At 38.1% G+C, this 11,325-nt stretch overlaps 2 protein-coding genes across 2 annotated transcripts in view; both read right to left on the bottom strand.

Moving 5' to 3' along the window:
• The window catches only part of LOC131688129 (tRNA-splicing endonuclease subunit Sen54), a 4,266-nt gene extending 3,397 nt beyond the window's left edge, over window positions 1–869 (bottom strand). The window contains exons 1-4 of the mRNA XM_058972282.1: window positions 749–869; window positions 566–681; window positions 317–504; window positions 4–264 (exon numbers count right to left, since the gene is read on the bottom strand). Of these exons, the coding sequence (XP_058828265.1) occupies window positions 4–264; window positions 317–504; window positions 566–681; window positions 749–801 (618 nt within the window). The 5' untranslated portion in view covers window positions 802–869. The remainder of the gene's footprint in view (window positions 1–3; window positions 265–316; window positions 505–565; window positions 682–748) is intronic.
• A 7,402-nt stretch (window positions 870–8,271) lies between these two features.
• On the bottom strand, window positions 8,272–9,452 carry LOC131691045 (transcription factor BTF3 homolog 4-like). Its single transcript, XM_058977195.1, has 2 exons — window positions 9,330–9,452; window positions 8,272–9,254 (listed from the first exon to the last, which is right to left on the bottom strand). The coding sequence occupies exon 2, from the start codon at window positions 9,230–9,232 to the stop codon at window positions 8,762–8,764; it is 471 nt and encodes a 156-aa protein (XP_058833178.1). The 5' UTR covers window positions 9,233–9,254; window positions 9,330–9,452; the 3' UTR covers window positions 8,272–8,761.
• Between the last annotated feature and the right edge of the window lie 1,873 nt (window positions 9,453–11,325).

Here is an 11,325-nt window from a genome sequence, read left to right as displayed (position 1 = left end):
AGCTTCAGGCATCAAAAGGTTTGGCTGGTTCAGCATATCATACAGATTACTCCATATGCACCGTTCTTCTACATCCAATTCTTTGACCTGTACAGTCTCATAAGTTCGATTTGAGTCGCATTTCAATAGGTAAAATCCTGCTCTCATCATCGTATTGTACACCTGATACTCTTCTAAGCTAAGTGAACCAGTATATCCGAGAAAAATGGAATAAGCTTGCTCCACCGATACTACCACCGAGTTCCAGTAGACTATTAATCTGTTCTGAAATAGCTTTCGTTGATAATACGATTATGCTGGAGCTTTATTCATATACCAATTCCATCAGATGTAGGGCTTCATATCCTTCCAAGAAACGACTGTGGTCTTCAATATACCCAAAAATGTTCCATTTGCCAACGGCTTTTGTGATTTTCACGCGCCTCCTATCAGTCATCCACTCGCCAGTAGAGTATGTCTCTGCTTTACCGACACGCTGCTGGGCGAGCATTAAATAAAGCTCGCCTGGGCAAAAAAAACATAATCAAACTCAATTTACTTTTTCAATTAGTAATAAATTCGGCACCTTTCATTTGAGAGATATACTCTTGGTGTTGTATTTCATCTTCCGGTAGTACAAAACGGTCAAGCCGGGTTTTTAGATCATAATTACCTAGGTGATGTTCGAGCATATCGCGACCGCTACAAACAATATAGAATAAATATGAAAGGATACAACGTATTTGAATAAAATCAGCCAGGTACTCACCTAAGTAGTGCCTTTGGATTTTGAAACTGCTTATTCATTTTTGAATCGGACATACAACTAGTTTCTGCGACGAAACTCGTGGTAACAGTAAAACTATTTTTGTTTATGTTTATTTCGAGAATGCAATGCGTTTGAAAAGGTACAAAATACTTATCGTTTTGAATGTGTTTGTAAAGCTATAAAAAGGAAATTATACCATTAGAGAGCGCTCATCGCTGCTAGAGTCGGTACAACTTTACCCGGTCAAAAAAAAATGCGGACGAACATCAGGCGATTTAAACAGTTTGACGTTTAACTCAACTCGCCTGTGCTAATTGCCCCTAGGAACAAATGCAATTTGCGAATGCGATTTCAACACTTAGACAAATTTTCTGGCGGCTGAAAAGGACTTGGTTGTTTTTGCGTTTTTCAAACATGGCGGTTCATGTTTGGCTTAAGCTTAAAATAGTTTTTTTTAAACGATTGGCGTCCCGCATAAATGTGTACCATACGCCAACCATTGAATCAAATGTTTCAAAACCATTTTCAATATGGTTAGTTCAACAATAGATTAACCATTGCTTGGTACAATATCGAACATAACCATTATCGTTTTTCCATACTCGACCACACAAACAACGGGTTTGTTAAGAACAGTCACAATACCAAAATGTGCTGTTTTCCATATACATTTTGACAACATACTATTCAAGAACCATACAGATTATGGTGGCATGTATATTCTAGGTCTAGCGATGGATAAAATATTAGCTGGAGAAAAAAATCTCTACCCCTTCACATTTCATCAATTCTATCGACTGATAAATTATTATTTTGTTCACGCCATCTTCTGAAGAAAGGCTCGTTGATACTAAAGTAGACTGACGCTTTATCCAATTGAGCTATCACCGTAAGACTGTAAGACGAGGATTTTTGACCGTCTTTAACTACAGATTTTTGGAGCAGGGTAAACAGATATGTGAATAACAAAGATCACCAGAGCAATATGCAATACTTCTGGCACAAAAGTACAATGTAGTATACAAATCTCCAATATAGGATACACGGAAGGTATTGGAAATGGTAACTAAAATTGGCATGGTAGTATAACAGTTCAATGCTAATGATGGAACATACCAGTAGTATTGGTGAGTATTATATGAAAAGTGTGGAAATGGTTCCGAAGATTGGTCGTCAAATGGTGGGATAACAAAATTCTCACAAGTTCCTATCTCATGCCTCCACGCGAGTCTAAGTCTATTGATGACATTTGGTCCTTAGACCGGCGACGACTGGGTGCTATCAGCCTTCTGCCGATAGTAGCAGAATGAGAGGGTGCGAACAGATCTAGTCGAGAAAACATTGCCGTAAAAATAAATAGTTGATGGGAATGAGCCCCAATACGACTAATGTGACTAGTATCGATGATCACGGGTCAATACCTATTGAAAATTCGCCGCGTCTGTTTTTATGAACCTAATTTCAAGCTCCGTTATTGCTAACAAATCCGTGCATCAGGTTAACAATCCTTTATATTTCCCTTCAGTGTTCGTTATTATCGCTCGTATACTTGTATTCCAAAAACAATCCGATATAGAAAATAAGAAATACTTTCCATGATTTATAACATCTCGCGCTATCTTTGCCTGTATAATGTGTTATCACTCGGTAGTTTTCAAGCCAATAAATATATCGTAGAGAAGAAGTAACAAATTCCGTCTAAATACTGTTTTAATAAATAATGATCCGGCCCATTATGCAGATAAGATTAGCTTACCTAGGCAATACTCCCACGGTCGGCTGTGTGGAGTTCAAATTGCTTTTGTCTAGGGAACATAGGATACTCTCGGTAGCCGGCTGCCCAGAGTTTAAAAAGAACCAAAAAATAAACAAGATCTTCTCTTTTTCGAGTAATCGTGCACTCGAAGACTAGCTAAACAACTACCTAATAAAATATGCTTTACAGGTCGCATCGCTTGCTTGGAGCGAATCCTAGACCTGATACCCTTCCAAACTACCAACTCCGCGACACCTATGGAAGAGTCTGATGAATCGTCGTCCTTCCCTTAAGTAGGTGGAGCATCAACACTTCCTGTCTACCTTATCCTTTATCCTTCTCCGTGAACGATGAAGATGGGGGCGGCCGGCAATGATGGCTATCATGCTGTTGAGGTTTTAATATGGGTCGGATTGGTATGAATTCCTACTTACCATTTTCTAAGCAACTCTTATTAGATAATCAGCAGTCAAACATGATTAAGTCAGTGTGGAATCCGCCAAAATCATCGTCACAACGCAACGCAACGCAAAAGTGTGGAAATGGTTCCGAAGATTTCTGGAATGGTATTCATTTATACTAGAAGGCCTCTCATCTAATGGCACTTTCATTTTTGACAGTGCACTATACCGGTGTAGTTGGCGATCAGCCCCCTGTTAGGCAGCCATTTTGTCCTAGCCAACATCTGCCTTTGTTCAAATCAAAACAACCCAATGCTATTGCACAGGCGACATGGGCCTAGATGCGGCTAGGCCCACATATGTTGACTACTGTCAAAGTCTGTATATCTCCATAGAGGATGACAGGAGTGACACCCTCCTGTTGGCGATGCACTCATTCAAGCCGTTGGTCCGTGGGTTGATGAATATATCTAGTCCAGCAAGTGTAGTCACCTCTATGGCGTCTGTAATGAAGAACTGGAATCCAACTTCTATACTAACAAATATCCTGCTCCCGTGATACTTGTGGAGTGCAGGGTTACCAAAAATACAGAATAATCTGTATTTATACAGATTTTTCAGCCATTTTCAGACCAAGAATCTGTATGTGCAGATATACAGATTTTTGCGTGTATGTACAGATATACAGATTTTTGAGAAATGATGTTACAAAAACTATTTTTAGAAATATTTTTTACAGTTTCAGTAATACTTCCTCTTTGTCTCTCTCAGCTTAGCCCTCTATATTAATCTGTGCACGCTGACGAAGTCGACTTAAAAATGACTTTTACTGTGAGCCGTGTTTACAAACATTGCTTCACACGGCTCACAGTAAGTCATTATTTATGTCTACTTCATCTGCGTGCACAGCCTAATCAAAATATATCTTCACATTCGAGAGTAGTCGCTCTTTCTGAAAGGTAAAGGTTTGTAGTACATGCTAGCACCCAGCAAACGCCTGGCTGAAGCCTACTTCCAGAAACACTCTGTAACTTTGTTAAGTCTTAATTCTTTGTCCGAAAATATGACAGCTACATTGGTCGACTTAATGTATATAACATTATATATCAACAAAAGTCATTAGATGAAGAAGAAAATTATTTTTCAATTTTGCACATCGGTAAAGTTCAAGTTTCTGGATGTAAAATATCAGAACGATTTGTAGTGTTTTTTTACGAAAATGTAAACAGGTCCTTGCTTGACTGATTTAAACAACAGGAATTAATATCTTCGATAGATAATCCAGCAAAAAGTTAAACGACTCAACTGATTCGATACAGATATCGACACAGATTTTTCGAAGAGTAAACACAGATGAAAAGATTTTTTAGGATAAAAATACAGATTTAATTTTGGCAACCCTGGTGGAGTGTGCTGTGCAGTAGTATATATGGCCTCTAGTAAAAGCAAGTATCGGAGTAACATTCCTTCCCTTTCCTTCCGCGATCTATGTTACGGCCTGGCCACGTAGTTTTCTTATTTGTTGAAAATGTCTCTATATCCAACAAAGATTGTCGAAGCTATGCATTCAATCCATTTGATTCAATAAACAGAATGTTTTTATTTCAATTACTGATTTGTTTGGATCAAATTATGGGCCCTATTCTCACAGTCACGTCACCTACACTCAAAAAAAAGTAAACGTTATGCCTATTGATTTTACACATAGATTTTTGCAATTAACGGAGGCATATAGACACTATTTGCTGGCACATAAACCTAATGTGTGTATTCACAAGAAATATTAATCTTACATTCACATTTCATAACTATTAGGCACATAAAACCCCATTCTATAATAATATGCACATATAACTTATGTGTGTGCATACATAGTTTATACAGTTGACACATAGAAGGTATGTGTGCGCGTGATAACAATAGCATTTCTTCTTCATATGAATTTTAAGCGGTTTGAAGCAAATAGAATTAACGTTTGGATTTCTTTCAGTGTAGTGACTAGAAGAAAATTTCCTTCTAGTCACCAAGTGACGTGACTGTGAGAATAGGGCCCAATTTTGTTGATTTTGGGAAAGCACAAATAACAAAACTTATAAGATTGTTTCAAACGCTATTTTAGTTGATCTAACTTAAAAATTCAGTTTAGTTCAATAAATTCCTTAGTTCAAAATAAAGAAGCTTCTCGATTAAAAATAAAAAAGTAATTTGTAGAATCAAACATTGACAATTATCTTGCGTGAACACTTAGGGGCACTTTTTACTCTAGAACCATCGATACCGCTTTTCGCTCACATTGCGAGCACTGACTAACAGACATAACACTCAAAAACAAAACTTTCAAAAATATTTGTAGTTGGGACTGTGGTCACATTTGAAATTATGGCGCCACTGACATATGAACAAGCATATGGGGGATAGACCACTAGTGAAAAATTGTTCCCAAACCTGAGGGGTAACCCACCAGTAAATGAGTGTGTGGGACCGTGAATAAAAGGTGGAGCTAGTGTTCTGGGAAAATTGTCGGATCGATGTTTTTTGAGGGAATTTCCTCATAGTGTTATGTCTGTTAGTTAGTGGTTCGAGAGCGAAAAAACAGATACTTTTACGTAGAAAAACTCTAGAAAGAGAACTGCGGAGACTCCAGTTTGAATCGATTGGATTCGCGTTTAGCTGTCAAAACAGGAATCCAATCGAACATTGCCTATCCTTATAACATTGGACGTATTGCCATACAATGCCAGGGCATACGTTGCCAAAAATGCTGTTTTTCTCTCCACAGTTTCCTCTCTAGAGATTTCCTAGGATATATAATACGCATACAAATAATCGAGTCGGCCGATGCGAATGTGAATTGGGTGGTAAAAAATTAATACAAAATATTCTAGTTCATCAATAAATTTAATGTAAGCGAATGGCGATCTAGCTACGCTTATGTTAAAATACTAATAAAATAACTTTCGATGAGACCGAAACGTCAACCCAAATCACACCATGAGCGTTTTTCAGTTTTAACTTACATCGACTCGCTCATATGAGAGAGCAATTTAGTCAAATTTTTTATACGGGGCCTTACCGTCACGTCATTGACGAGTTAAGGACGATCCACACGATACATCAGGCTTCCGTCAGCGGTACGGAATGTCAAAATTGGTTACATGCAATTAAATGGAGGCACTCACATACATCAACGGCGCGGAACGTTTTGACGTACGGCACTTGTGAACGGGCACCAGAGAAACGTATTTAACTTATCCTCACGGAACGGTGACGTTCCGTTGACGTTGACGGAAGCTGATGTGTTGTCTGAATCGTCCTTTATTGTTTGGATGCTCAAGGACGATTCCGTCAACGTCAATGGAGCGTCACCGTTCCGTCGGGATAAGTTAAATGCGTTTCTCTTGTGCCCGTTCACACGTGCCGTACGTCCAGGGCTGCGAACGGTACCTGTAAACTACATTTTTTCCGGTATATTTACATTTGTACAAGCCGTACAACCCGCTACAGCGACGCATCACTACTGCTCTTGCCAGAACGGTAGCCAAACCGAGTACATTTTTCCGTACAGCAGTAAAATACATTAAATGTTTTTGTTTTGCTGCTGTACGGTGAGAGTGTTGCGTAGTAAAGTTTGTTCTGTCGCTTTGTACACTTTTCTCTGCATAGTCAAAGGGAGAGGAGCGCACAAGAAAGCGTTGATGCCGGTCGTGGTGTAAATGAACCGCATTCATTGTCGTCGTTTGTGATTAAAAATATTGAATTAAAAAGTATTAAAAAGTGTAAAATAAGGAAGCTGTATCACTCGCGTCTGGTGGCTGTACTGGGGCAGTATTTTTGTCATGTTACTGCTTTGCTTACAGGCTGCCGTACAGCGCTGGGCGTCCTGCACTAGCGAGGGACAGCAGCGTCGTATGAGAAAAGAGAATGTAGGTAGAAAAATTACAGCCGCAGAAAAGGTAGGCATTTTGCATCCTTGCGTACGTCAAAACGTTCCGTATCGTTGATGTTGTGTGTGAATCATGTTCATGCCTCCATTTAATTACATGTAACTAATCTTGACGTTCCGTACAGGTGACGCAACGCAAGCCTGGCTGTTGTATCGTGTGAATCATACTTTATTCGCTGCCAGTACACGCAGAAATTTATTTATGCATCGATAGCATACTTTTCTATCTGCCTATCGTTTCTTATGCATTATATTTTATGCATTGGACATATTCGGTCTGTCCACTCATTGAATGCTTGCTAGAAGTATATGCTAGAAAATGCATAAAAATCACAGCAGAATAAAAGAGACGGGAATAGAAAGTATGCTATGCATATTTTAGTTTCTCAGTGAACACTGAGCAATAAAAATATGCATACACTGAGAAATAAAAAAAAATGCTTTGTTAGCATACTTTCTATTCCCGTCTCTTTAATTCTACTGTGATTTTTATACATTTTCTAGCATATACCTCTAATAAGCATTCAATGAGTGCATAGAATATGTCTAATGCATAAAATATAAAGCAGAAGAAACGATAGGCAGATAGAAAAGTATACTATCGATGCATAAATAAATTTCTGCGTGCAGAACAGCTAAAGGACCATTCATAAATTACGTAACGCTAAAATTGACTCTCCCTACCCTTATGTAACAAATTACTCTATCCCTCTTCCCTATCACGTAACAAATCCTTCAATTTTTTCTTCAGTAAAACATGTTACATTCTAGCAGCTTACTCCCTCTCCCCCATGTCACAATTTGTCGCACCCGCTCTCCCCTAAAAGCGTTACGTAATTTATAAATGGCCCCTAAAGATCAAAGAAAATCTTTGGTAACTAACCATCTATATCTGCATTTCATCCGGAATTTTAATCATAAGATACTCGAAAATCACTGAATTGAACTCTCTGCATTACGACGGATCGCTTTTCGAACGAAAATGATTTTTATTCTTTGACCTTGTAAAAGTTTAAACGAAAAGGTTCCCGTATGTATTGAATAAATTTCAAGTTATAAATTCATTTTCAATAGTGACAGTGACAAATTGTTATAATTGAAAGACCGAACTTTGTTAAGCGAATTTTGTAGGCACGAGAGTATAATTCAAACATTTATACAATATGTATTATTTCTAATAAGACCAACCAGCTCCTGACACTGCTCACATCACATTGAAAGCGACCTTCATTTATGAGAGCACGTCCAACGCTGTTTGTTCTTACACTAGCCACAAAGACCAACGTCGACTGCCCAACGGTGTTTGCTTTCATGCACTAAAGTTACTCGTTATTTTGCACTCTTGCGTTGTTGCGAATGAAGGATTCAATCCAATCCAATAAGCCGAAATTTCGAAGCATTGCAAAAAAATAACACTAAAATGTTGTAGGGATTTTCTGTTTCCTTAAATCTACTCTTTCCTTTTATTGTTTATTAAAATGTGTTTATAACGAAGAATTCTTTGCTTTCTGCTGTTGTTCAATCATGTTTTGCTTCCTTCTTCCACTCTTTGCTATTTACAAGTCACCGAGTGTCGTAGTTGTTATTGATTTTCCCACATTGTCCGTCGACGAGAGCTAAACTGCACTATGCTGAGAGATTTCTCATTCACCTTTTTGTTGTGTGAAGCACAAACAAATTAAGAACAAGGGAAAAATTCGACTTGTAGACCAAATTGTAAAAAAAAATTGATCTTGCAGCGGATGACTAATTGCGGAAAAGATGTGCTCACGAGCCGACTTTTGAAGTGCTGTATTGGCACGCACATAAAAGCACATCTTTTATACTGTGTTGAAGTGAGCGACTATTCTTATGCAAACGGATCAAAATACGCACAGTAATATAGATAGGCAGAGGGGAGGTGAAAAGTCAACTTATGAAACCGGAATCTCCTGTACCTTCTGCGTTATGTTTTCGACCTCCTTCTTGGAAGCTTCTTCAAAGTTCTCCGTTAATTCGGGCACATCATCATCGTCTTCAGCAACTGCAGCATTGGCCAGCTTCTTGAGCTGATTGATGCCTTCCGGTCCCAGCTGAGAAATGATACTCGGCAGCATGTCCGTGATCTGCTTTGTCTCGCTGTGTCCAGTGATGGCGAATGTGTTGGTAGCAAGCGAGGCCTGCGTTTTCGGATTGTTGAAGTGAATAACCGTGCCGTCGTTTTTAATCATGTTGACCTCTTCGATACCCGGAATGGTATTCACACCAAGTTTCTTCAACGACAGCTGCAGCTTCTTATCATCCACTGCGGAACTTGTGTGCACAATCTTCTTCTTACGACGGGGCATTCCCTTTCCGCCGATACGAACCTCAGCCTGCAGTTTTTTCAACTTTTCTGCATTCATTGTTGCTGGAGGATTATTTTTACTGTAATTTGAACAAGAAAGCACCGATTATTAGCACTTATTTTATACTTTTCAAACACACTTATTGGAAACGCACATGTGAAAATTCTGACAAATTTTAGACGAAGAGAGCAAATACGTGCAGAGGGCGCTGCAAGCGATGATCACAGTTGAGCGAGTTCACAAATTAGACGAGCGTGAAGTTTCTCGTTCACTTCCCTTGTGGTATATTTTGGTTGCACAATTCATCAGAGGGGTGGCCTAAACGCCACGAAAAATATTTAAAAAAAACGGGAAAAATATTTATTTGATAGGCACAAATGCGTAAGCTTGGCGGTGCCAAATTCTTTTGTTTTTTACATTTCTCGACAAACATATCAACGCTTTTTTTCTGAAAAGGGCGATACTTACAAATGTAAACATAAGGCTTTTTTCATACATGCGAATGAGGGCTTTAAAACGCAACAAATTAACCTGAAAATTTGGATTCTACGATATTGCTTTCTAAAACTACAGCAAAAAATTCATCGGGCGAAACTGTATTTTTGTTTGTTTATTTAAATTTTCGCCCTCCACGCTCCATGCAAACAAACAGGGCGATACTTATTTTGCTAGCAGTTTAGAGGCGAAACTGTTTTTTTTCGTATTTTTTTTATGATTATCAAGCTGATACCAGCTGTAAATAGTAACAATGATCACTATTGAAAAAAACCCGGACGAAATCGGTGGTGTAAAACGGTAGTTATTGTAAAAAAACGTAAGGGCGATACTTCAATGCTGATAGGTGGGACTGAAAAAGTAAACAATCGCCAAAGGGGCGATACTATCATTTTGTCGATTTAAATAGCAAAAACAAATTTTAATTTAATAATTTCAAATATATTATGAAGTTTTGGGTTTCGATCACTGAATCATGCAATCTAGGATGTAAAAACCACAATACTTCTTAAATAGGAAATAAACCCAAATCTGGAAATATTCACTGTTGATTTTCTTTGAATGGTGTCACTGCTAGTATCGCCCTTTTCAAGAAAAAGCGTTGATATGATTACGGCTTAAAAGCCAACTGTCAAAACTCTTTGAAAGGAAACTCCGGACAATCCGTTACTGGCTACACACAGTTCATAGCAGTTAATGAAAGAGAAAACTTTTTTCGTTTGTTTACTACCAACATATGTGATTGGCGAGTAACGGTCCATTCGGAACTTCCTTTCAAAGAGAATTTTGACAGTTGGCTTTTAAGCCGTAATCATATGTTTGTCGAGATTTTAAATACTTAAAACCTGAGACGGGACGTGCAAAGTGAAAAAAGTAACTATCACCGCGAACCGGCAATAGCCTGTCATTGCGAACCGGGCCTTTCTTGACGATTTTCATTTTCTTGAAGTGGACAGTGTCTGAGTAGTATCGTGATGTCTTAACTATACACAAGGTGCATTTAGAAAATATATTTTACATGTTGCTTAGATGTATATGTACATACATAGAAACAAATATGCAAAATGCAACAACGGCACGTGTAATTTTACTATTCTGCTCAACAGTTATGGTTAATGTTGTTTTACACAACTCAGACAAACGATAACAATATTCATCTCATGTTTGAGCTCTATTACTTTCGGCACAAAACTGTACATCATCGGCAGAAATCTATGCCTCAACGGCACAGCACTATCATCAGCATTTGCTTGAAATTATTTTGCAAGCGTATTTTTCCTTGCTAAATAACATCAATGTCGGGAGGGATAGAGAAGACCGTCTTCGCATGTCCCGTCCCTGCTTAAAACTAGGAATTGCAATGTTCAGATATTTTTTTTATATTGAGAGAAAGAATTCTACAGCTATTTAAGACTAGAAATGCATTTCTTTATACAAGAGATGGGGCAAAAGATTTTTTTTGCGAAAAATTTTAAAACAGGGAATTCAGTTTGATACTCAGAAGGGGGAGGAATAGTTTTTTATGAAATATTTTACAGTTATCTTAAAACCAAAAAAATATTTTGGTATACAAAAGGGGGGAACAAGTTATTATGAGTAATTTCACAACTATCTTTAAACTAGTGATACAATTCTGTTTACAAGATGGAGGAGAA

Source organism: Topomyia yanbarensis, chromosome 3 (assembly GCF_030247195.1).
Source record: "Topomyia yanbarensis strain Yona2022 chromosome 3, ASM3024719v1, whole genome shotgun sequence".
Taxonomy (NCBI): Eukaryota; Metazoa; Arthropoda; class Insecta; order Diptera; family Culicidae; genus Topomyia; species Topomyia yanbarensis.
Note: the sequence above shows the minus strand (reverse complement) of the source record. Positions and strands in the feature narration are given on the sequence as shown.